Consider the following 24,152-nt stretch of genomic DNA (forward strand, 5'->3'; position numbering starts at 1 on the left):
CACATGCTGGCAAAAACAAGAATTGCAACCAGTTGGCGAAACAAAATAAAACAGGGTTTACAAAATACAGTTCAGACATGTACCCATTTGTTCACCTGGTTACATATGTAAAATACTATGACCTGAACTAGTTGTTGGCAGAAACAAAGTTTTACCTCAAGGTCAGTTTTTTGGTTAAAATTAGAATACATAGGTCTTTAGTATGTAATTGTAAAACAATACTGCAAATACAATTTTAATTAAATATATTAAAAAGTCTATACAACAAATCTAATTTCCAAGTCTACACAATTGAGACTACCAGGAAAACCTAAGTTTAACATAACCATCAAACTTATACTCTTTTATTTGCTTAAATGTTGCACAGCTCTCCATCGTACTTGCAACTTTACGTCTTCCTTCTATCTTAGTCGGTTTACGGACACCAATCACACTCGAGAACTGGAGTTTTAGTCCCGCCCTCTGTGACATATCTTCCTGTGGCCATTTTACATTTGGCTAACTAAAAAAAAAAAAAAAAAAAAAAAAGCAAAAAGAAAACGTTGCACTCACCTTAGCTTCAACGTGACGTATTATAAAAAGGCTGTTATTGAAATAGGTCCAGGGTAAGTCTTTTATCCGTTCTGTCTAAAAATGCACTCGGGTTTTGTAACAGTTGAGAGCCGTTTTGGTTCGGTGTGTCAATCCTGGAGTTGCTAGTTAGCTTAGCTGCTAGCAGAGATGACCGCTGCACGTTAGGTTCCTACTCTCCTGTTAATATTTGTGTGTGCTTTGCTAGCTACAGAAGAATGTCTCTCGTTGAAAGTTTTAGTAGTTTGTTTAATAATGTGGACAGAAAGGTAAGAAGATTAACTCAAAGTGAGAGTAGTGTGCACAGTAAAAATATGCATCCGAATGATCGTATTGCACAACACTACTCTGCACCCTGACTTTAATTTTTTTTTTCTGTAATCCGATATCTCATCTCAGCTCCTTATTGCTGCTGTCATCTTGCATTCAATAGTTTTAACTGTCAAGAAGCAAACGCTTTGAGGAAATTTCAAAGTCGACATGGACTATGAGCGGAGGTGAGTAAATCATGTATTTATTTTTTTAAAATATCGATTATTTGGCATATTTTTCGTTGAAGACACTTTAACGTCATTCTACCCTACATCATCAGGGGTGGTCGAGGCGACCGCATCGGTCGCTATGGTAGCTCTCACAATGATCACAACTTTCGGGACATGGACTATCGTGCTTATGGGCAAGAGGATGAGGAGGGAGTCCATGAAGTCAGAATGGAAGATGATGGGTTATACATGCCTGATGAGGCGCTAGGTGCTCATGACTTCCCAGCAGGTTTCCAAGGTTCCCCACATTTTCACCATAGAGGGAATACCAGAGGCAACATTAGTCTGGAGGGGAATACCCCAGTCTGGCCCCCCTTTTCTCAGTCACACCCTGATTGTGCACATCTCACTCACCAAGGGGAGGAGGATGGATTCAGACAAGACTTTGAGCAGATACAGACTGGCCCACCAGGAAGGGGAAGGCAGAGAGGTGGAAGAGGCTTTCCAGAAAACAGGGGTTTAAGTAGGGACAGCAACTGGGTTCCCCATACTGAGCAGATGGAATTCAGACCAAGAGATGAGGATAGGGTCTCTCGTGGAGGTGGAAGGAGGACAAGGGTAAATCCTGAGAAATGCATAATTTGCAAAAAAAAAAAATTCTTTTAGTGAGAGAGATTCATTAATTTAATTCAACCTTCTCTGGAAGACTTTTCCAGCAGCAGCGGAGGAAGGCGGTTGTGAAAGTGCTGGACAAGACCTGTCTGCAGAGGAACTGGACCAGAGAGACCAGGACTACCGTGCAGACTTGGACCAGAACCAGAGGCCCAGTAACATTATCATGCTTCGCATGCTACCGATGAGTGCCACAGCCAATGAGGTGTGATTTGTTCCGAACTATAATCCTTTATTTATACAGGAAAAATCTCTTTAGAGTCATTGTCTCATTCACAAGAAAGATCTGTTACACACATCACAAAAAATAACATAAAAACAATAATACAATCTACTCAAGCTTATGCTTATAAAGTCTAAACTGCATTTTTTTTTATTGGATGTTTTAAGATTCGGGCACAACTTCAGGAACAGGGGATCCAGCCAAGAGAAGTTCGCCTTATGAGGAATAAATCTTCAGGTGAGGGTTTGTCTGCTGGCCACCTTCCCCTCCTTGTGTCAATCTCATCCACTCCTGGCTCTGTTGTTGCCGCTCTTGTTGTTTTTCTGTTAGGAATGATTGCCTTCACTTTCTCACAGCCTTGTTATGATACATGACAGCTCTAGCACAGCGCAAATGTTTAGATATTCAGGTTTGTACAGAGAAGGCACAGATTCCTGCTTTTTACTTTGATCTTCTGGTTTCTGTCCTTTTGCTGTTTCTCACAGAGCAAAATCCATCCACCCTTTAAGTTATGTCCTACTAATTTCGCCTCTCATGCAAACATGCAGGCATACAGCGAAGAAGTGTCATTAACTTGATTTTCCTGTTCCCTGTGTTTCATATACTGTCTATACTTGTTTTGTGGTTCTGTTTCATCCATCTTGGAAGTTAAATGCACCTGAGCTGAACAAATTTTGAAAGTTAAAACTCCAAATAGATCAATTATTTCCATAGATAAATTGTGTGTCCTGAGAATGAAAGCTTGCAGCTAACGATCAGCTACATGGTTGAGTTTCTATATATTTTTTCCTAATGTTTCCCATTAAGGTCATTGTGTATTTGGTGTTGCACTTAGCTAATTTCCTGGTTGTCTGTAAGGTGTGCTTTACTGACACTGGCACACTTACCCTCCCCAACACTCTGCTGTCTCTTTTACACCCACATGAGTCTTTATCTGCTTTTCAGATTAGTCACTGTAATCTAACATTTTGGAAAATAACATTTTTATTTTTTGTGCATACTGGTTGTTGTAAATCTAAGCATTTTGCACCCGGTAAAATAATTCAGTGCCTTGCTAAAGTATTTTTACCCATTAAACCTTTTCCTGTTTTGTCTTAAAACAAATTATTGTCAGCAGGGCCATTGGAGGCTGAGCAGAGTGGAAGGGAAGACACATGAAACTAAATATAGGCCTGCACAATATTGGAAGACAATACTTAATAGAAATATTGGAAAGTTGTGATGAAATCACCATTTTCCTCAGTCTTATCTTTTCCTTTGAGTATATTGGACTGACCATACTGAATACAGTGAATCCCCAGTATTCATGGGGGTTACAAACCACAGTCAAACATGGAATACTTGGGGCTCCTACTAAAAACGCTATTAAATAACTACTTTAATAGGTCAAACACTAAATGTGCCTTAGAGTGCATTAATGGGCAGAGTGGAAACCATCTTGGCAATGCTTTGGAATCAATACCATCGGTATTCCTTTTTTTGTCCAGTCTTTTAAAAAAGTATTTTACATAAGCTCTATGGAAAAATCAGAGAATAGGTGAATCCATGAATACTGAACTATAATTAGGCGGGGATCCTCTGTATTCTTTTGTTGCGCAACATCTGATAGTTGGTATGTAATATTTAACCAATACAGTATTTCTCATTTCTGTTTTAATATTGCATACCAAGCAAATAGTTTGACAATACAGCACAGGGTTAACCCCGTGCTAATGTAATTTACATTAACTAACTAACAAAAAAAAGTTAATTACATTTAGCTAATGTAACTTGGAATAATGACCTGAAACATGTAGCCAGAGAGGCAGAGTGTTGTTTTCTATCAAACTATAGTCTTTTCTACAATGGCCATGTCAAAGTCCTGACCTAAATCTAAATGTGAATCTAGTTTCAGGCTCATGGTAGTGATGTTCCCCAAAGGACTTGCAGGTATTGCTGCAAAAAAAAGTTAGTTCTACAGAGTGTAGCCTAAGTGATGTATGTCCAGCTTTTCAGATTTGTTTTTGTGGAAAGAGTTTGAAAATCTTTTCTTTTTTAAATTTATTATGTGCTACTTTGTCTTGGTCTGTCACAAAAAAAAACACTAAAGTACATTGATGTGGTTTTAATTGGACAAAATGTGAAAAAGTTTAAAGGGTATGAACACTTATGCAAGTCACTGGTTATACTGTAAATGTCTAGTCTTTGTGATTGGGTTTGAATTAAGAGTATCAGAAATGTGTGTGTTTGTTGCCGCTTGGGTATCTCGACTTCCATTTTGCAAAGAGCTCAGACCCAGACAGATGGGTGGGTAGTATTCCTCCTCATCCCCGACTCCAAGTGAGACCCAGAAAATTTGTGGGAGAGAACATGTAATTTTTATTTTTTATTTATTTTTTTTGTTGGGGCTCAAACAGGGCTTTTCTCTCTCTTTCTCTCCTCTGTAAATGAAGCACTAACCCAAACACTGCGTTGTTGTTATGTTGTTGTTGTTCGGTTGCTGTGGCGCTGGGCGGTGTCCAGGTCAGAGCCGAGGATTCGCCTTCGTCGAGTTTAATCTCATACAGGAGGCCACCCGCTGGATGGAGACCAACCAGGTCACTCTCTCCAACACATACACAAATACACATATAGATTAAGTCAGTGGGACATTAGCTAACATGATATCCAGTGACATCATGCCATCAGGTGCACTTTCATGGTTTTCTGCAAAATGCACACTAGAAAATTATTGATTTCCTGTGCCTAAGGCATGTAAGCCTTTGTATTTTTATAATGTTTTCTTTCCACATGCACACAAATTCCAGTAAGATGCAAATTCATCTACATCACAGCCAAGAATATAGACTCAACACGTGCCTAGTTTTCAAAAATAGATCCTTGCAGTCATTATCTCTACAGTATAACTTTTTCCAATAGAGGGCTGATTCTGTAATACCTTCTATCAGTCCTATGTCTGTTTTCTCTGCCATCTTTGGAGAGTACACACCAGTGGAAATGGAAATTCTCCTCAGGTATTTTGTATAGGGATGTACCGATCCGAACCCAGCTGTTGGATCGGGGTTACCATCATGGCATTTTTAAATAATCGATATCGGAGTCCCTGACAAAACGTAACTTCTGAAAACTATTGCGGGTGTACTGTTTTTTCTTTTTGTCAGCTGCACCACCAGTGAGCCCAGGCTGAATTTTTCTTTTTTTATTTGTTTATTTTGTGACAGTCCTGTCACACTTCTGCGTGCACGGCTCACTAAGTTGAATTTTAGCCCATGCACGTTACTTTGTTGTTCTAGTAGGAGTTTTTTATTCTTTATAATCACATTCACAGTGAAAGAGACTGTGTTGGCTGCTGCCGTTTTCTGTCTGTCTGTGTCATGTGACTTACTTTGTCTTCTGGGTTCACATGTTCCCATGCGCTGCTTGATGTAATAGAAAGATGCGAAGCTGCAGTCGCAACTCAAGTGTAACGTTTATGAAGCAGGAAAACAGAGGCTCATGGAGACAGATCAAAACGGAGGGTAAACATGCTGGTGTTAACCTCGGACATAATCAAATTTACTTTGCACTTTCTGCAGAAGTTAAATGTAAATTCTTGAATTCTCTAGCTTTGACGAGTCAAAAATATGTTTAAAAGCAACTTTTTATTTTAGGTGGGATGTAGTAAGAACTTCATAGTCGCTCTTTTCACCAAGTTAATATGTATTAGACCTGCATATAGAGGATTTTATGCAGAAACACAGGTAATAAAATATCTTTAGCTGTCAAGGAAAACGGATAAGTGCAGATCCAGCTTCCAGAACCTTATTGGTGAGTAAGTCCTATTGTTGGTGAAACGTAGTGTTAACAAGTGCCTCTTGTCAGCTGCTGAGTTTTCAAGCACATACATAGCAGTGATTATTAACTTAAATGAGGTTTCTGACTGGGACTCTGTATCGGAAAATGCCTAATGTTAAATGACTCGGATCGGTATTGGTGGGGGGAAGGGGTGGGTTTAAAAACAACCCTGATCTGAACATCCCTGCTATTTTATGTTGATTCAGAAACAACATAATTTTTTTTTTATTTATTCTTTTCTTTCAACCATTACTGCATATTTTAGGACAAAACCTTTGTCATTTGGAGTTTGAGGGGACTTGTGTGGGCTTTGTTGGAATCTGTGGAAAGTTTCCCCTTAAGGGGGGAGGGATAACACATTTATAAAGATATCACACATTGTCCCTAAATAATGGGAATCCACAAAACTACAGACACACCATCTCAGTCCGTCCGAATTTTCTTAAGCTGAAGGTTGCAATTCTCTGCTGTCCTTTTTTTCCCTCTTTCTTTTTTTAAAGCCTCAGCTGTTCTGATTCTCTCTCTCCCTCTCTCTTTCTCTTAATTTTTTTCTTCTCTTTCAATCTCATCTCTTGTGAGATGAGGCCTCTTTGTGGCGTGTGTGACATTATCACTGAAACTCATTCTTTGTCCCTCCTGTTTCTCTTTCTTTTTCCTCTAGGGGACGCTGATGATTATGGAGCAGCGCGTGTCCATGCACTACAGCGACCCCAAACCACGAGCCAACGAGGACTGGCTCTGTAACAAGGTTTTTCATGCTTGAATTACCTGGTCTGTGCATATCAGACATAATGTAGTGGCTCATCTAGCAGGTCTTCTAATGGGTTGCGCATTATTCTAACAGTGTGGTGTCCAGAACTTCAAAAGGAGAGAGAAGTGCTTCAAATGCAGCGTGCCCAAATCAGGTGAAGTTTAAGAGGAGTTGCTATTAATATCCAACCTGTTTTTTCTTCTTCTTTGATGCATTAGTGTTATGCTATCTTTCCATAGAGGCTGAGCTAAAGCTGCCACAGTTGCTGAGGGAAATGCCTGTTGGAGTTCAGAAGGAGGGAGCCCAAGGCTTGCTGCCTCTGCCGGTGTCGTACCACCCTGCTGGTCCCAGTGTTCCCCCAGGGCCTGCGCCGCAGCCGGCAGACGTCGCAAATGACAGTAAGCCTCTAGACAAGCTTTTACAATGCCACTGCTGTCTATCACGTTGATATAATTCAATTTGTCTGCAAAGCCAGTAGAGAACGACAGTCATTATCCTCTATTTCCACAGCTTTGATTCTTAGAAACCTCGGCCCCCATACAACAGTGGACGCCATTTTGTCTGCGTTGGCTCCATTCGCCACCCTCTCCCCTTCCAATGTTCGCCTGATCAAGGACAAGCACACACATCTAAACAGAGGCTTTGCTTTTCTGCAGCTTTCTACTATAGTGGTAAGAATAGAGAAAATATGTTTAATTTACTGTCTTACATGTTCCAGGTCAAACAGTGGAACCTTCTGTCTGGCATTATTGGATTTATTTGGGAATGACTTTATAGCCAAATGAAACTGTGGCGATTTGTTTGTTGTTGTGAATTAGCCATACAGTTCAAACATTGAAGGAGATTACTCACAAACATACAGATTAAACCATAGTATACTTTTTCAATGCTCATTGTTTTATCAGTACAGCAGCCATACTTTAGCTGACCTCACGGTATAAACATGAATGTATCACATGTTCTTTAGAGTCTTGTCATCTAGGGCATGATGATTCTAGAGAATTTAAATGTCTGCAAGAAAATAAGCAGGATTTAATAACTTACTATTTGCTTTTTGCACTGATGATTTTTAAAAATAAACTATCTTAAACATTAAAGGTCACTAGTATTTCATTATTTTTTTATCAACAGGAGGCCTCACAGCTGCTTCAGATTCTTCAGGCTCTGCAGCCCCCACTGTCTATTGATGGGAAAGCCATTGTAGTGGAGTTTGCCAAAGGTTCCAAACGGTAAACTCTTTAACGAAGAATGCAGTTAAATATACTTGCAAATGTAAGAGGGGAAAAAATTGGATCAAAGTACAACGTAGAAAAAAAAATCTAGTTTAGTTGAGATAAAGTGTGTGAGATTAAGAAAGACTGCTTTAGCCAGGACACTACAAAATGGATAATGACACTTTCTGTTGCTCTTATCAACTTTAGTGATGTCTTTGTGACTGAGGGGAGCAGAGTGAGCGCGGCTACTGTGGCCAGCACTGCTATAGCCGCTGCACAGTGGGCTATATCACAGGTAACTTATCTAGCTTCACTTACTAATATGGTTAAATGAAGGCATTTTGACCAAAATATTTATTTGTCTACTGTTTGTTGTGGTTTATGTTTTATTTTTAGAACACTCAGAATGGATCAAGTGAGGATGCAGCAGTTTACCAGCAGGGGGCAGCAGTCACATACAGCCAAGAAGGACAGAGTTATTCTGGGGCAGACGGTGTCGCTTTAAGGCTCCAGACCGACTCCAGGATTGCACCCCTGGTTGGTGCAGGAGCAGCACTAAATGGAGCATATACAGGAGGAACCCCAGGTTGGTCTGACTGATTCTTCCAATAGTCTGTAACAGGACTGTTTAATATTTTTGTAGAACAGTATTTGCTCATGATGTTTCCTTGCTCATTTGTAGCTGTTATCTCATCTGAGGCAGTAAAACTTGGTTCAGCAGCTGGACAGCTGTCTCTCATCCCAGCTATCTCCACACCAGCCACACAGGTACATAGTCGTTTTTCTTTTTCTTCCAATCTCTTCTTGCATATTCCCAACTTTAAGAGTTCCGCCCCTTCACAGGTTGAGATTGTAGGAAAACCACAGCCAGCTGCTGCTAATCAACCTGCCATCCCCGGCACCGAACACGAGCTCAAACAATATCGTAAGTGTTTCCTACAAAGAGACTTCTTGCAAACCTGAAATTTCATATAATTCAGAACTTTTTTTTTCTTGTATACTTTTGCAGCTGTGCCAGATGTGTCTACTTACCAGTACGACGAAAGCTCAGGCTTTTATTATGACCCATTCACAGGACTCTATTATGACCCAAATTCCCAGGTAAACTGTCCACTCTGAACAAATTGCAGAGAACAGAACAGAAACGTTTTGTATACGAGCGAGTTCATCCTTACAACTTTTTGCTTTTGGGGTTCTTTTTTCATGTCAGTACTACTACAACGCTAACACTCAGCAGTACATGTACTGGGATGGAGAGAAGCAGACCTACACTCCTGCTGCCAGCCAATCAAACACTGAGGGTACACCAGTGAAGGATGGAGCGGCCTCTTCGGACAGCACAGCAAGCAAAGAGAAAAAAGAGAAGCCGAAGAGTAAAACTGCTCAACAGGTACTCTACTAACTGGATACAAATTTAAGAGTCGTCATATTTATTGAAATAAACTACATTTTTTCTTTTAACTTTACGTTATGTGGATATATTGTACAACGAGATATTAGGGCCGTGATAAGACAATTAAAAAAATATTACAAGATTAAAGTCATAAAATTATGAGAACAAAGTAATACGAGAATAAAGTTGTAATATTATGACTTTGTTCTCATAATGTATTTATTTTTTTAGTATGGTCCTAATTCTCTGTAATGTTTCCTATTTTCACAGTTTTAAGAAAATAAAAAAGAGCGAAATGTAGTACTGATCAAACTTGGTGTTATTTATCTTGACAAAGTTAGTTTCCCCTTTTGTTTGCAGTTTTTTATTTTTTTCGAAATCCCTTTTTAATATGAAATGAAAACATCTTATATCCCTGTGAAATTTTACAAACTTTTTTTTTTTATTTGCTTTTCCAGATTGCCAAAGATATGGAGCGTTGGGCTAAAAGTCTCAACAGGCAGAAAGAAAACATGCGTTCTGTCTCTTCGTCCCCTGCTGTCGGCTCTTCTCGAGGGCCGGGTCACAGTCGCTTTGACGACTACAGAGAGTCTGCAAGTGCCGATGCAGGCTATGCTGTTCTGGAGAAAAAGGTGCCAACACATTTGCCTTATCAGAATGTCAAGAGGAGTGATTATCATGCACATGTTTAGATTTGATCACCTATTTAAACCCACTTAATTTACTGTCCTGCAGGGTGCGTTGTCTGAAAGGGCGCCGAGTTTTCTGGACCAGATCCGACAAAGTACAGAAGTACGAACATGGCCGCAAGCTGTGGAAAAAATGCATACGTTTTTATAGTATTTTTCTTCATTTGAGATGTATAAATGGAGCACAGTATCTGTCTCATTCTCCAATCTTCTGCCTTGACACCAGCAGCTTTCGCCCCCTCATCAGTCCGGTCTGGTCCCAGCCTACAGTGCAGAAAGTGACAGTGAAGACGAAGGAGCTGAGAAAGATGAGAAAGAAGGGAGACTGACAGACTGGGTGAAACTGGCATGTCTGCTCTGCAGAAGGCAGTTCCCTAGCAAAGAGGCCCTCATCAGGCACCAGCAGCTCTCTGAACTCCATAAAGTAATTTTAAAATATTCGTTTTAATAATCATTAACGGCTCTCTAATTTATAAAATCCATGTGTAAGACGGTCTGTGTACATTTAAGATGAAACGTTGTCTTTGGGTTTGAATAATTTTCTTCCTTTGTGTGACCCTTCACCTTTGTCTGTGACTTCAGCAAAACTTGGAGCAAAGAAAAGCTCAGCTGGAAGCTAGTGGCAAGGTCAGTTGAGCTTCAAGGAGAAGGATGGGCACTAACACTTATGTTCAATTAGTTCACTATAAATGTTCTCACTATTTCTGATGCAGAGATTACCAGATGATGGTGAACCACCAGAATCTAAGAGGAGGAAGTTCAGTCCAATGTAAGCAGCTTTGATGTGAAAAACTTCTGATTGTTGTTTTGAAGCTTTGCTTTAGGATTTATTTTATAATGTGTTGCAGGCTTGAACGTGTACTCAGCGTTCTTTTTGTGTTACCTTTTTATAGTGACGGAACGGGAACTAGCCTCGGTGCAAGGATGCTGCAAGGAGGTGTGAAGAAGGGGCTTCTGTTGCGCAACATGCAAGTGGAGTGACCACTTGCATTTTCCGTTTCTCCCATCCTAGGAAATGATGAACTTTTAAAAGTGAACATATTATTGCTATCTGTATAAGAACCTCTTGTAGATAGATATTATAATTACCTCAACAGTGGTAATAGTGAACTGATCCTGTAGCAGTAAATGTTGGAATATTGCACAAATTGCACCTTTTTCGCTTGCTTCCTGAATAATGCAGTTTTCATTTTTCACTGGCTTTGATGTTTGTAATAAAAAAGTTTGGAAAAACATTTGCTGCTCAGAAATTGAGTATCTGTAGTCTACAGGTCTTTATGCCAGCAAATGAGTCTATGCACCATAGATTATTTTTTCTTTTAAGTTAATGCTGCATGCCTCGTCATTCAATGAATGACTGATCTGGGCATGAACTATGTATATTTTTGAGTGAGTACTTTTCTACAGATGTTGAGGCAGGAACATTGTGGCTACCTGAACTGTTAAAAAAAAAAAAAGTCTCACCATCATTAATGTGTAGATAGGAATTGTTTCTGTTTATCTTGTTTTAATGTACAATGAAACTAATATTGTCTTTAGAAAATTATTTTTGTCTATGTATTTGTCAATGTGACTGTTTAATTAAGCTAATGTACATTTAAAAAAAAAAAACAAAACAAAAAACAATCTTCACTGATTTGAAAGGAGGTGGAATGTACATCAGATTTCAACATGTTAACCAGAAATTTCACCAGCTGTGTCTTTCGTTTATGTTCACATAAAGAAAGCGGAATATATTGCAATTGCCGATATTTGTGGTGTAACAGCTTTGTTTGTTTGGTTTTTTTTTTTGGCTCTACAAAAGCAGAGGTTCCTGATTTTTGGTTTTCGTGCAACTGCAACCCTCTTACCAAATCTGCTCGTGCTGCGCCTGCGTGGTTTCCATAGCAACGTTGTCAAACTTAGTTCTTTTGAAAACTGCTCAGACATCGCTCGCAAACAAGCTAGCTGTACCACTTTAAGATAACATTGGCTCCAATGTCTGACGATGATGTGTACCTGTCCCCCGAAGAGTTGGGGGAAGATGCACCTGCTGGAGAAGGCGAAGAAGGGGACGAACACGATAAGGTTCGTGTTACTGCGGTTTATAAAAAGACAGTTTATAAAAAGTCCACCATTTAGCTACTCATCTCAGTTTTGAGGCCTTAAAAGCCCTATGTACATCTCCATTACAGTTCTCAAATGCTTATTAATTTTAGTTTAAGCCAAAAAAAAAGCTTGTTTAGCCTGTTTCTACACCTGTAATGAGCTATTGCAGGAAACCAATAAAAATGTTGCAGTATCCGCTACCAGCCAACGTGCGAACAGGTAAACCGTCTTGATATTATACATTCCACTGTCAAGAGTTAAATTTGAAATCACTTCGAACAAGAAGTTCCTCATAACAAATTTGAAAATTATTTCCTAAAATGTAAAAAGAGCACAAGTGGGGGGAAAAAATTGTATGACAATAATTATCAATGGAAATATCTTTATGGGCTTTACTTAAACCGAACCCTTATAACTTCTGACCAGCTTTTAAATAAATCACAAACAATTCCATCTTGGACCCTTTCCTGTGTGTTTGCATAGAAAAGTATATTTTTGATTAAGCTTTGTTTGAAAATCAGGAATTCAATGTTTTGAACAGTCCCATTATAACTGCTACCTTTACTGTAAAGCGGCACTGAAATTTGTGTTGTAAAATGGCGCTCAATTCACATGACGGGGTTAAAAAAATCTTCTGAAAAAAGTAAGTTAAATGTCTTAAAGTCCAAAATAAGCTTGTGAACAACCTTATCTTTTGGATACTTATCACATTTAACAAAAAAAAAAGTCTTAAATAGCCCTTTGTGAGTAATTAATCTGTATAATGTGTTTCACTTAGTAAATTAAGTTACTAAAATCAATGAACTTTTTAAATAAAGATTTGCTGAGGACTGACCACTACAACCTTAAGCAGAGATTACATTTCCTGCAGATGAAGCAGCAATCTGTCTTGTCGTTTCCCATGCTGTCATGACTGAAATGCTCTGCAGCAGACTAACCCGTCCTGAAAGCGCACTCAGTGTTTTGCAGAAAATGCGGGCACAGCTCTTATATTGGTTATATACTGGCAAGTTTGTCAGTATAAGTTTGCTCTTATAAGAGCACACTGCACTCCCACAGTATAGTCCCTCCTAACAAACAATTAATAGTAAAGACTTTAAAACATTCAAACTTTGGAACTTTGGCCAGAGCCTTTGCCTCCAATGTTTTTGTGTGTTTGTGTTTAACGTTCACAATAAAAGTGGCTTCTCTGCTCTCCTCAGATTCAAGTTTTCCCATTGAACAAAGAGACCATCATTGATGGGCTTTCATTGCTCTGCCAGACAGGAAAAAGACTGGAACATGCTTTTATCAAACTGGATCTTAAAGACAAGTAAGCAGACAAAGAGGAGCTGAAAAATAAAATTTAGTGCCAGCCTTAACGGTTGGAATGTGTGTCATGTTCAGACATTAAAATATAAAGACCAAATTTAGAGACTGAAATCTTTGCATATAGATAGATTTTAAACTCATCTGTTTTCTTGTGTCTCTGTCTCAGAGCGTTAACTGACATAGTTGCAATCAGCAGTTATATTCACATACGTTTTCTGGACTTATCCAACAACTACATCTCTGATCTTTCTCCCTTGGCACCAATGACCCATTTGCTTTGGCTGAAGGCAAGAAAGTCTTGACGTTATGTAGAAAATTGCATATGTCTGAATCATTAAATAAAACTCATACTGAAAGCAAATCTTGAATGCAACTCTTTTGCAGGTTGACACAAATTCTGTGACATCATTAAAAGGGCAACCTTTAGCTGAGTTTACCTTCCTACAATGGTTGAGTGTGGCATCAAACCAACTAGTAGACATAGAAGGCCTGGTTGGACCGTCCCTAGAGACGCTCATACTTTCAGGTTTCTCCTTTTGACATTTATCCAGATGATTAGTCTAACATATTTAGCAAGCGTTTCTATTAGCGGATATAATTAAAACCATTTCAATTGTTCATAACTCAAATAATTGAACCTTAAAGCATATGTTTGTGAAAAGAATGATGTGACACTTTGAAACTTTCTTTCAGGTAATAGTATTCAGAAAATAAGTGGTTTGCAGAGTGCCGATTTTGCCAATTTGGTTATCCTAGAGCTGCGGGCAAACCAGCTGGAAACAACAAGTGGCTTTGACCTTCCAAACTTGCGGAAACTATACCTGGTAATACAAGGCATTGTGATTTGGATAAAATAAGTCATAGTTTCTTTGTCAATGTAATCAGTCTTTGTAGAAGTTAATGTAAAATAGTAACTGTATGTATCAAATCTTGTTTTTCCTCAGGCCCAAAACTTTATCAAACGTCTTGAGGGTCTAGAGAAGCTAGAGCGCCTGATAACCCTACATCTTCGAGACAATCAACTTGAAACTCTGGAAGGGCTCTGTTCTGAAATGAAGAGTCTTCAGTACCTCAATATCAGGTATTGCAGTACAACAACAAACTGGTGCCTAAATATACCCTTGGGGAATCAGCAAAGTCTGGAACCTCATTTTTTTTACTACCATCTTTTTCTCCCGTAGAGGAAATGCAATCGCTGAAGGAGACGCCTTACGAAGCCTCCGCCTTCTGACAAATTCCCTAAAAACTTTGGTTATTGCGGAAAATCCAATAGTGGACACATTAATCTATCGGCCAAGTGTACTAATACTCCTGCCTCAGCTGGAGCGAATTGACAAAGAGACAATCACCCTTAAAGAGAGAACAGAAGCTCGGAGGGCAATCAGGGTATGAATATGTTGTTGTTTTCATATCTCTTTTGGGTTTTTTTAAATTTCAGAAATGTTTCAGCTTTTAATTAAGTGTGTGTGTTGTTTCAGGAACTTCAGGAAGAGGAAGAAGCACCTGTATAAAAAGATGAATGGAATGGGGAAGTGGTGCTTTTTTGAAAAGAGGAGCCTCTTGTGTATAAGTCAGCAACTTTGATTACAAATGTGTTTGGAAAACATGTCTCTTGCATGATTAATGTTCTGATTAACTAAGTTTGATTTGTCATACATAGAAATACAGCTAACTGTAACCGTTATATTTCTAATTGTTTTCAAGAAATGGAAAATTGCAGAGTAACTGACATTAAAAAAATGTGCTTTGACTGCGCGATAAAAAGGAATTTTGTGTGTGAACATTGTATATTCATTTTTTTCCCTGAGTAAGGATGATAGGGCAGAATCTGCTACCCACACTTCCTTGTAGCCAGCTCCCCAACTCCAGATTTAAAGGAACAGTTACATTAGCTGTGCGTAGGCAATAAACGTATTCAGAAACATGATCTAATGTAGGTAGGAGGAATTACATCCTTGCTAACTAATATTTGTTTTATGTCATTTTATTTATGATATATGCAAAAAGCAGGACAACGGAAGTGTGAATGTTATCCATTTTTTATGTTTATAACAAAAATAAAATGGAGACATAAGGATATACTGAATAGTGACATCGCTATAACAGTTGTAATGCAGTAAGATGTCAACTTATCAATTTAATATTATATTAAAAGCAAGCATATTTATTTTTTATAAAATGCAGGAACACACATTTTGTCATAATCACACACGGTTTTTACATAATACTTAACGTAGCCCTGCAGACTTCTCTATCTATTTAAAAAATCGCTTTGGGGGTAAAATGGTGCCGAATATGGTCCTGCAAGTTTTCCGATTTACAAAAGAAAGACGACCTAAGAAAAGTTGTCGAAAGGTGCATCATGCTCTGCTTAACATACGCAACTTCTCTTCCTGCAATGATTTGATTGGACGGGGGCTGGCTCGCCTGCTAGACATAAACCTCTCTCCGTGACAGTCGGTCCTCCTCCTCCGTACAGTCGTTCTATACGCTGGGCAGCTAGCAGTGGCCTTCAAGTCCAGACAGCAGCCGTGTGTGGTTTTTAAATTACTTTCATTAATTCTCCAAGCAAACAAAGCGTTCCAGTTATCCTCCAAGAGATCATGGCTAGCTACCACAAACCCGACGAGAAGACTTTGCAGGGACTCAAAGACATTGCTAACAAGCTAAGGATCCACTCCATCAAGGCAACATGCGCTTCCAACTCTGGGTAAGTCACACAAAGTTACTCTGAGTCGTCAAATGTTAAGGAAATCACACGGAAACGCTGATAGGAGAGTATTACCGTAGTCGTAGTGTGCAGGCGATGCACACGCTACCCGTGGGGGCCTGGTGGCTACACGTGCAGCAGATTATGTTCATGCGGCGCGAGTTAGCCAGAGCTAGCTGCTAATTAATGAGAATGCCGCTGTGGTTGTCTGCTTTCAGGAGCACAGCAGAGTCTAGTGCAAGGAAATGCAAGCCCACTAGATGGTTCATTCAGAGCCTCTTCGGTATAACGTTATATTTTTAGTTCCCCCCCCTGAAGGCACTTTTTAATAAACACAGATGGAGTGAGCCAAGTCTATGTTACTGACTTCAATGTAACCACTATCACATGCTGCTGTGTTGTGCTCTCATGGTCGTTTTCTCTCCTGGGGATTGTAATATCAGTTTATAGAATTTGGGACGCTCATAATTTTTCGTGTATTACAAATTTTAAGTTTTGGTTTAATTTATAAATTTTGGCTAGTTATGCCTATCTGTAAGTTGTTTGCACACAATGTGCCTGTAATTATTTCCCTAAATGACTTTGAGGTGCTATTTTGTTCCCACAGAATTTTTAGTCTCATTTTTGTTAATCAGGTATTGAAGTATTTGCCCCTACATTAGGCAGTAATTGATATTTGTATTTGTATTTTTTATTTTCTCTGTCATACACAAGATCTTTAGGGCAGGATACAGCAAAGTTAGAAACTCCCTTTTTATGTAATTAACCTCTATTTAAAATGGTCAAATTCTAAATCAACTAAAGGATTTAAATCAATAATGTCACAATATATCTATTTTGCCATAGAATGTGTGCAATATTATAATTGCATACTTTGTAGACAATAGAATTTCAAACTCTACGCGCTAAACTAATTTCAAACAACATATTGCTTCTCCTGGATGGATGTTCTCTTTTCTGTCCACAACTGGTATAGAAAATCAGATAGGGGTGGGGAACTTTGGATGATGTAAAAGAGGAGCTGGTTGGGGAAAATGAGGTTTATTCATAATTGATATGTTGTTTTTCAACAATAACATAGTAGTGTCATCTTTTTGTGAAATCCGACTACCCTGCTATACTTGTAGTAATACATTTTCTTTTAAAAGAATCTGTATTCACTGTAGGATAATCTTGTCCAGATATGACTAGTAGTGTTACCATTGCAGTTTTGTACTTAAATGAAATGTTCTTGTCCAGATGTTAAACAAATGCACCTTTTAATAGCAAAAAATGAAATCTAATGACCTTGTGGTTTTGGCTCTTGTGTATGAACACTAGGTAAACTATTTTACCAAAACAGAATAGTGATTAAAATCTATACTGCTCTTTAAAGAATTGGTGCAAATTTTTTACTATTCTTGGTAAACAGAATAGTTTACCAAAACTATTTTACCAAAACAGAATAGTGATTAAAATCTATTCTTCTCATTAAATATTTGGTGCAGATTTTTTTTCACACAGAAAATAGCCCTATTGGTTGATGCAAGTCAAGGCATGAATACTTAAAAAGGGCGCAGCTTTATCAGTTGGTGTAGCTGCCCTTTGCTCCTGCTCTGTTAACTATAGTTGAATGGGTGTCACATGCACGATTATGTCTGATTAAGTCATTTAGGGGAAATCAGGGGTGAGTTTTGAACCAGATTCTTGCTTTCTCATTTTAGCTTAGTCATTACTCAGGAGAAATTTTTGGTGGAAATGTTGACGTGTGCATCAGTTTTATGTCATGTAAAACACTTGGCAGCTACCTTTTTTTTAATTCTTGACAAAAGAGTGATTCACTCATGGATTATACTTGTGCTGCACCCTTGACTAAACCCTTATACAAATTCTCTTGGTTCTGCATTTCTTCAAATAAAAGGCCAGTTGATGAGTCTCTTTTGGTTCCTACTTCTTCCTTCAGATAAGGAAATAAGGAAATCTTTGTCTGAAATGAGGCTCGCAAAACTTGTTACAAATAAAGCGAATCTTAAGTTGCTGCTGCAACTGTTTCCTCGTTCTGACTAATGCAGAACAATGCACTCTTATTGTCTTTCTCTGAATTTGCCTTGCTTTATTTTCAGCAGGCTCTGTCTCAACAAGTGGAAGAGTGGTAAATTAAACAACTGGATCTTGCTTTTTGATATAAAACTTAACAGTGAGTGATGTACATTTGCATTGGATGTTGTAAAAGTTCCCAGCATGTTCAAAATGGTACCGGTTTTAACTTAACCACAAAGGGAAGCTGAAATCTCTTGGGCAACTCAGGATTTCTAGAAATGTTTACAATACTCCCAACCCCATTTTAAGCAACTAACAGTTTCACAAGGTTTTTTTGCAATTTTTTTTTTTTTTTAAGCTTGAAGACCTTTGTGTGGTAACCAGAGTTGGTTGTGTTTAAAAATTAACAAGTTATTGATTGATGATGACGTTTTCTAATCTCAATAGGTCGTCTTCAAAAGCATTATCTGTCAACAAGACAGTTGTGTAAATTTTGTGTCGTTGAACGGCAATTCTCGTACAGTCATTCTGTCACTATTAACATAGTGCTTTAAACGGGAAATGATTTAACTTTTCCAGACTAAACACGAAGTTTGAATGTAATATGCATGCACTGGCATGATGGTCTTGTATACTAATATTGTATCTGTACTGTCAGCTGTCACTAATTGACTCCTTTTGATTTTGGTTCCTAAGCCATCCCACATCATGCTGCAGTGCAGCGGAGCTCATGTCTGTGCTCTTCTTCAACGCCATGCGCTATAAAGCAGATGATCCTCGCAACCAGTGCAATGACCGCTTTGTGCTCTCAAAGGTTGGTGCTTGATGCAAATTCTACCTGAGAGTTGTTCATTTCATTTAGTTTGCTGGTGATCACACCTTAGAATTCTTCTGTAACTCTCATCAGGGTCATGCTGCCCCTGTCCTGTATGCTGCCTGGGCAGAAGCAGGTTTCGTGAAGGAATCTGATCTGCTCAACCTGCGTAAGATCGACTGTGACCTGGAGGGGCACCCCACACCTGTGAGTTTATAAAATTGACTGGAATTTTTTTTTTTTCTTTCAACATGACTGGGAAAAATTTAATGGATGTAAAATGTAGCTTTTCTGTTTTCAATTTACCCTGTTGTATCACAGAAACTAGCATTTGTTGATGTGGCAACTGGATCTCTTGGCCAAGGTCTTGGGGCTGCTTGTGGGATGGCCTATACTGGCAAGCATTTTGACAAAGCCAGGTCAGTCTTTATTTTTTATTGAAGATCTGAATTGAGGAATGATTAGAGTTAAACAATTTTGGAATCTTAATCTCTTTTTCAGGTTCAAGAATTGTCTCATTTAGATTCAAGTTGTAATGTTAACATCCTTTGTGTCATCTCAGCATTGCTTAAGAAAGTGCATTGTTTGTGTGCAAAATGACCTGAGTGTTCTCATGTGTTAAAGGCCAGAAGGTCTCATGACTAAGCATCTTTTGCTGTTTTAGTGTTGGCTAATTGTATTTAAGATAAACGTAAATACCATTAGTTTACATGGCAGTGTCCAGAGTAGGCATTGGCTGTTTACTAGTATCAAGATATTTAAAAAGTGATGTGGTTTGCAAACTGCAAAATTCAGTCATACCATTCATACTGCACAAACTGGATGGTGGGGCAGGTAGCCTGACTAGCTAGTGACTTTATACATTCTCAGATTTAAAGTTTTGGTATGATGCAGTGAAACCATGTTATTCTTTGTCCAGATTATTGGATGATAATCCTATACCAGGTCATGCCTAGTCTGGAGTCTTTCATCCATCATGAATGAATTAATCTTGGACCTTAGTCTGCAGTATTTAAGATGCTTTTTGATAAAATAGGATGTGCATGTAATAACAAAAACAATTATCTTTACCGAATTTTGGCATCTTTTTAAACTCAAACAATAATTCAGGACCCTTTAGATCTTACTAGCTCAGGGGTGGGCAATCCTGGTCCTCGAGGGCCGGTGTCCTGCAAATCTTAGAAATCTCCCTGGTCCAACACACTTGAATCCAATAACTGAATCACCTCCTAAGTGCAGTCAAGTTCTCCAGAGTCCTGCTAATGACCTCATTATTTGACTCAGGTGTGTTGAAGTAGAGATGCATCTAAAAGTTGCAGGAGACCGGCCCTCGAGGCCTGGAGTTGCCCACCCCTGTACTAGCTGGTCATTGTCTTAACATGTAATTGTATAGAAGGCACAAACGCTTCCTTTTTCCTTTTCTTCTTATTCATTGCAGCTACCGTGTGTACTGCATGCTCGGTGATGGTGAGTGTTCGGAGGGCTCCGTGTGGGAGGCCATGGCCTTTGCATCCTATTACAAGCTGGACAACCTGGTGGCTATCATGGATGTCAACCGTCTCGGTCAGAGTGAGCCTGCACCCCTGCAACACGACATGGAGACCTACCGCAAACGCTGTGAAGCCTTTGGGTCGGTAACATAACACACTTTCACTTTTTAACCTATTGGGACAAATTTGTGAGTTGAATATTATGAACTTTTGGTTAAAATTTGTTTTTTGCCCATTTAGTCTATTCCCATTTCTGATGTTTTTGCTGTGAGCCTACCATAAGATTTTATAAATTTAACTGATATTGATGCCTGATGCATACTTTTCTGAGATTTATTTTAGTAATGATTTCCATTCTTTAAACATGTGTAGATGGAATACATATGTTGTGGATGGGCATGATGTGGAGGAACTGTGTAAAGCTTTCTGGCTGGCTAAGCAGGTAAAGGACAAACCCACCTGTATTGTTGCAAAGACCTTCAAAGGAAAAGGACTCAAAGGTATGTATAAACAAAATTTCAAGACTTTTCCTCACTTTAAAAACAAAATCCTACATTTTCTTACTGAAACTTGTTTACCCATTGCTTTGCAGACATTTCGGATCTAGAGAACTGGCATGGGAAGCCAATCCCTAAGGACAAGGTAGATGGCCTTCTGAAGGACTTGCAGTCTCAGATCCAGGTCCCCAACAAGACCCTCTGCCCAGAGCTGCCCAATGATGACGCAGCACCAGCTGACCTGAGCCCAATCTCCCTACCTACACCCCCAGCCTATAAGAAGGGAGATAAGGTAGGAAAATACACTTTTTATGATTTAAAAAAAGGTTCTTTATGCTATAATTTGGCTGTGAATGAAAACACAAATGAATAATCATCAATATGTTTGTTCCATAAGTCTTGCTGACTAAAATTTCTTTCGTTTGTTACATTGATGATCTGTCAGTCTTTGCTTTACCCTGTTCCCATCTTCCCCTTTAGATGGCAACAAGGCAAGCCTATGGTGTAGCACTGGCCAGGTTGGGTCAGGGAAGCAAGAGGGTGGTTGCCCTGGATGGAGACACCAAAAACTCCACTTTCTCAGAATTATTCAAGAAGGCCTACCCTGATCGCTATATTGAGTGTTTCATCGCTGAACAAAACATGGTAAAGTACACACACACACTCTTATTGATATTCTTCCCTGCTGTTCCATATGGTGTATTTTGTTGCTATTCATGCTTATCCCTGATATCTCTAGCTTCTTTGGTCACTTGTAGCCAGATTTTTCTTTTGAGCCTTTAATGTTTTGATCTCTGTTATGTCATCAGTTTTCATTTTGACTTATAGAACTGTATTTGCCTATAATTACAGGTAGGAGTAGCCATTGGCTGTGCCACTCGTGACCGCACAGTTGCATTTGCCAGCACGTTTGCTGCCTTCTTCTCTAGAGCCTACGATCAGATTCGTATGGGAGCGATCTCACAGTCCAACGTCAACCTAGTAGGATCTCACTGCGGTGTCTCCATTGGTAAGATTATGGCTGTAAATGATTGCCATCATTAAGGGTGTAATGGTACACAAAAGTTCTGGTTTGCACGTGTCTCTATTTTGAACTCATGGTTCAGCAGGTTTTCTTGCTGTTCATGCATTTAAAAAAGCTTTTGAAAACGCTGCTGTTAAACTTTGGTATGGTCTACCTTACTTCTCCATCACTGTCGCTAAATACTTCACCTTAGTGTTCCCAGACGGCAGACTTTAGTGATGGCTGGGAGTTCTGCCTCTAGAGTCTCTTCAGTTCTGCACATAAACATTGTGTGTGTGTGTGTTCAGGCTTAAAACACTACATTTGTTCAGTACACCTGCATGCTAAACCTTGAGGTCTGGACCCTTGGTATTACTTATGATTAAATGGGAGAACTCTGTCCTTCACCGGTCATATCTACCTTCAGGTGAGGACGGTCCATCTCAGATGGCTCTCGAGGACTTGGCCATGTTCCGCGCCATACCGACATGCACAGTGTTTTATCCGAGCGATGCTGTGTCGACCGAGAGGGCTGTTGAACTGTCTGCTAACACAAAGGTCAGTGGCCTGCCTTAAGATTGTCCAGCAAACATTCCTCCCAAAGTCAATATTCACATACCACTTTCTGTTCTTAGGGAATCTGCTTCATTCGTACTAGCAGACCAGCCACTGCAGTGATCTACTCACCAGATGAGAAGTTTGAAGTGGGTGTAGCCAAGGTAATCAATACTGGTGATTAATTGATCTGAAAACGGGGCAGAATCACAACGGAACTTCATTTGATGTTTGCTGACATTGACTGAATGGCCTCCAGGTTGTGCGGCAGTCTGACAGCGATGTGGTGACTGTGATTGGAGCTGGTGTCACTCTTCATGAAGCTCTGACTGCTTATGATACGCTTAAAAGTGAAGGTAAACTCTCATAAGAGAAAAGAAATCAAAATTTTCTAAAGCAATTGGCAGCCTGAATAACATAAACCTTAATTTGTAGGAAAAAACATTTGCGTAATTGACCCATTTACCATCAAGCCCTTGGACGCCGCCACCATTTTGTCCTGTGCCAGAGCCACAGGGGGGCAGATCATCACAGTGGAGGACCACTACAAGGAGGGTAGGCTTGTTTCCTTGCTCCCATTTTCCTAATTGAGTTTGATGATGCATTAAACCTTTCTGGACCAGCGACATTTTATGGGGGAGATTTTTATGTATTTTTAAAAATTATTATTATTTTTTAGGAGTTGGTTGGATTAAATGAAGTTGTAGTTGTAAGAACATATTTTCCAGGCTACAACTTTTGCTTTGTGACTGCAGGACAAATTTTCAGCCACTTGTAGGTTTTGTATTAAAATAAATGGTGGGTTATTTGATCTTTAGCAAATGAAGGCTGGTTGGACTAGTTGGGTTTATAACAATGAATGTTTTAAGGGTTATACAAATCTTCTAATTTTTGACAATTTGTCCTGCCGTTTCTTAGATTTTCAACCAAGTTTTACCTGTAAACTGTGAAATCAGTTTCAGTTCTTGCTTACAAGGGTGCTTCTTGTTAACTATCTCTGTCCAGGTGGTCTTGGTGAAGCTGTGCTGTCTGCAGTGGGGGGGGAGCCTGGCATCATGGTTACCCGGCTGGCAGTGAGTGGCGTTCCCCGCAGTGGAAAGCCCCAGGAGCTCCTGGATATTTTTGGCATCAGTGCCAAGCATATCGTCACTGCTGTCCGCCAGACCTTTGCAAACTAAAGACTCCATCTTCCGAGCTTTCATTCATCAGCTACATCGTCCACGCCAGTTAACCTCTCTACTGCCATCTTGTGGCTTTAGAGCTGCAGTTCACTAACCTTGTATTGCATTTTAAGAGCAGAGTGTAATGTGTTTTGCAAATAACCCCTTTACCTTTGTTCACCTTTGTAGGTCATTCCTTTTCCCAAATGCTTGTTGAAGCTGAAAACTACTGTAAAATTTGACAGTACAAATTTTGATTGTCAATTAACTCAGGCCATGACTTTTGTCATCATTCCTCTTATTTTATTTTCCCCAACTCTGGCTTTCACTATGACTACTGTTCTTGCAATGTACTATATCTATTCTGTAGTGAAAGCCTTTAGCTCAGAGCTCAGATGTTTTCTTTACCCCCAGAATTAAGTCACACAAAGACATTCCATAGCAATTCCTGATCCCACAAAATGTAACAATGCTTTTGGTGTTTGCAGGTTCTCAGTCTCACCTGTTGTAGCTGTGATGTGCTAAATTAAAAGTTCATGGCTTAACACCATTATTGCTGTATGTTGTTTTCTTCCTGGTGCTAATTTCATTGGGCTTTTTCCACTTCATCTACTCTCAGAAAAAAATTACTGGTCTTACCTCAAGGTCAGTGCCCAGATCGGTTTAGCTGCATTTCTCTCAAAGATAAAGCAACTGGA

General features: G+C 39.3%; 3 protein-coding genes across 7 annotated transcripts; all 3 read left to right on the plus strand.

Moving 5' to 3' along the window:
• The first annotated feature begins 455 nt into the window (after nucleotides 1-455).
• rbm10 (RNA binding motif protein 10) lies at nucleotides 456-11,042 on the plus strand. 4 transcript variants are annotated; one of them, XM_028024592.1, is made up of 23 exons: nucleotides 456-605; nucleotides 1,004-1,067; nucleotides 1,163-1,670; nucleotides 1,759-1,929; nucleotides 2,115-2,184; nucleotides 4,450-4,523; nucleotides 6,422-6,508; nucleotides 6,605-6,665; nucleotides 6,751-6,909; nucleotides 7,022-7,182; nucleotides 7,643-7,740; nucleotides 7,933-8,020; nucleotides 8,122-8,311; nucleotides 8,408-8,493; nucleotides 8,569-8,650; nucleotides 8,735-8,826; nucleotides 8,936-9,115; nucleotides 9,577-9,750; nucleotides 9,854-9,910; nucleotides 10,034-10,231; nucleotides 10,390-10,434; nucleotides 10,521-10,576; nucleotides 10,701-11,042. In XM_028024592.1, exons 2-23 carry the CDS (start codon nucleotides 1,051-1,053, stop codon nucleotides 10,786-10,788), a joined length of 2,742 nt encoding a protein of 913 aa, XP_027880393.1. In that variant the 5' UTR covers nucleotides 456-605; nucleotides 1,004-1,050; the 3' UTR covers nucleotides 10,789-11,042. The 4 variants fall into 4 exon arrangements, with proteins under 4 accessions (XP_027880393.1, XP_027880411.1, XP_027880399.1 ...); XM_028024610.1 differs by having other exon boundaries at nucleotides 10,037-10,231; XM_028024598.1 differs by having other exon boundaries at nucleotides 488-605; nucleotides 970-1,067.
• A 594-nt stretch (nucleotides 11,043-11,636) lies between these two features.
• Nucleotides 11,637-14,974, plus strand: lrrc23 (leucine rich repeat containing 23). 2 transcript variants are annotated; one of them, XM_028024634.1, is made up of 8 exons: nucleotides 11,637-11,874; nucleotides 13,098-13,207; nucleotides 13,373-13,493; nucleotides 13,591-13,732; nucleotides 13,900-14,030; nucleotides 14,151-14,287; nucleotides 14,388-14,592; nucleotides 14,685-14,974. In XM_028024634.1, exons 1-8 carry the CDS (start codon nucleotides 11,785-11,787, stop codon nucleotides 14,715-14,717), a joined length of 969 nt encoding a protein of 322 aa, XP_027880435.1. In that variant the 5' UTR covers nucleotides 11,637-11,784; the 3' UTR covers nucleotides 14,718-14,974. The 2 variants fall into 2 exon arrangements, with proteins under 2 accessions (XP_027880435.1, XP_027880443.1); XM_028024642.1 differs by having other exon boundaries at nucleotides 13,963-14,030.
• A 671-nt stretch (nucleotides 14,975-15,645) lies between these two features.
• Nucleotides 15,646-24,007, plus strand: tktb (transketolase b). The gene is made up of 14 exons (XM_028024621.1): nucleotides 15,646-15,916; nucleotides 18,632-18,749; nucleotides 18,843-18,956; nucleotides 19,071-19,168; nucleotides 20,188-20,379; nucleotides 20,612-20,739; nucleotides 20,832-21,028; nucleotides 21,217-21,381; nucleotides 21,589-21,745; nucleotides 22,167-22,297; nucleotides 22,375-22,458; nucleotides 22,554-22,650; nucleotides 22,730-22,849; nucleotides 23,300-24,007. The coding sequence occupies exons 1-14, from the start codon at nucleotides 15,810-15,812 to the stop codon at nucleotides 23,470-23,472; spliced, it is 1,881 nt and encodes a 626-aa protein (XP_027880422.1). The 5' UTR covers nucleotides 15,646-15,809; the 3' UTR covers nucleotides 23,473-24,007.
• Nucleotides 24,008-24,152: the final 145 nt, after the last annotated feature.

The sequence above is a fragment of the Xiphophorus couchianus genome, chromosome 1 (genome assembly GCF_001444195.1).
Source record: "Xiphophorus couchianus chromosome 1, X_couchianus-1.0, whole genome shotgun sequence".
Taxonomy (NCBI): Eukaryota; Metazoa; Chordata; class Actinopteri; order Cyprinodontiformes; family Poeciliidae; genus Xiphophorus; species Xiphophorus couchianus.

Bases quoted from the DNA above. Each gene is read 5' to 3' on its own strand.
- rbm10 (XM_028024592.1), top strand. The intron at 6,666-6,750 runs GTGAAGTTTAAG...ATCTTTCCATAG, and splicing joins ATGCAGCGTGCCCAAATCAG to AGGCTGAGCTAAAGCTGCCA. The intron at 7,183-7,642 runs GTAAGAATAGAG...TTTTATCAACAG, and splicing joins TGCAGCTTTCTACTATAGTG to GAGGCCTCACAGCTGCTTCA.
- lrrc23 (XM_028024634.1), top strand. From the start codon at position 11,785: ATGTCTGACGATGATGTGTACCTGTCCCCCGAAGAGTTGGGGGAAGAT. The intron at 13,208-13,372 runs GTAAGCAGACAA...TCTCTGTCTCAG, and splicing joins AAACTGGATCTTAAAGACAA to AGCGTTAACTGACATAGTTG. The intron at 14,593-14,684 runs GTATGAATATGT...GTGTTGTTTCAG, and splicing joins AAGCTCGGAGGGCAATCAGG to GAACTTCAGGAAGAGGAAGA.
- tktb (XM_028024621.1), top strand. From the start codon at position 15,810: ATGGCTAGCTACCACAAACCCGACGAGAAGACTTTGCAGGGACTCAAA. The intron at 21,029-21,216 runs GTAGGAAAATAC...CTTCCCCTTTAG, and splicing joins CCTATAAGAAGGGAGATAAG to ATGGCAACAAGGCAAGCCTA. The intron at 22,651-22,729 runs GTAAACTCTCAT...CTTAATTTGTAG, and splicing joins TGATACGCTTAAAAGTGAAG to GAAAAAACATTTGCGTAATT.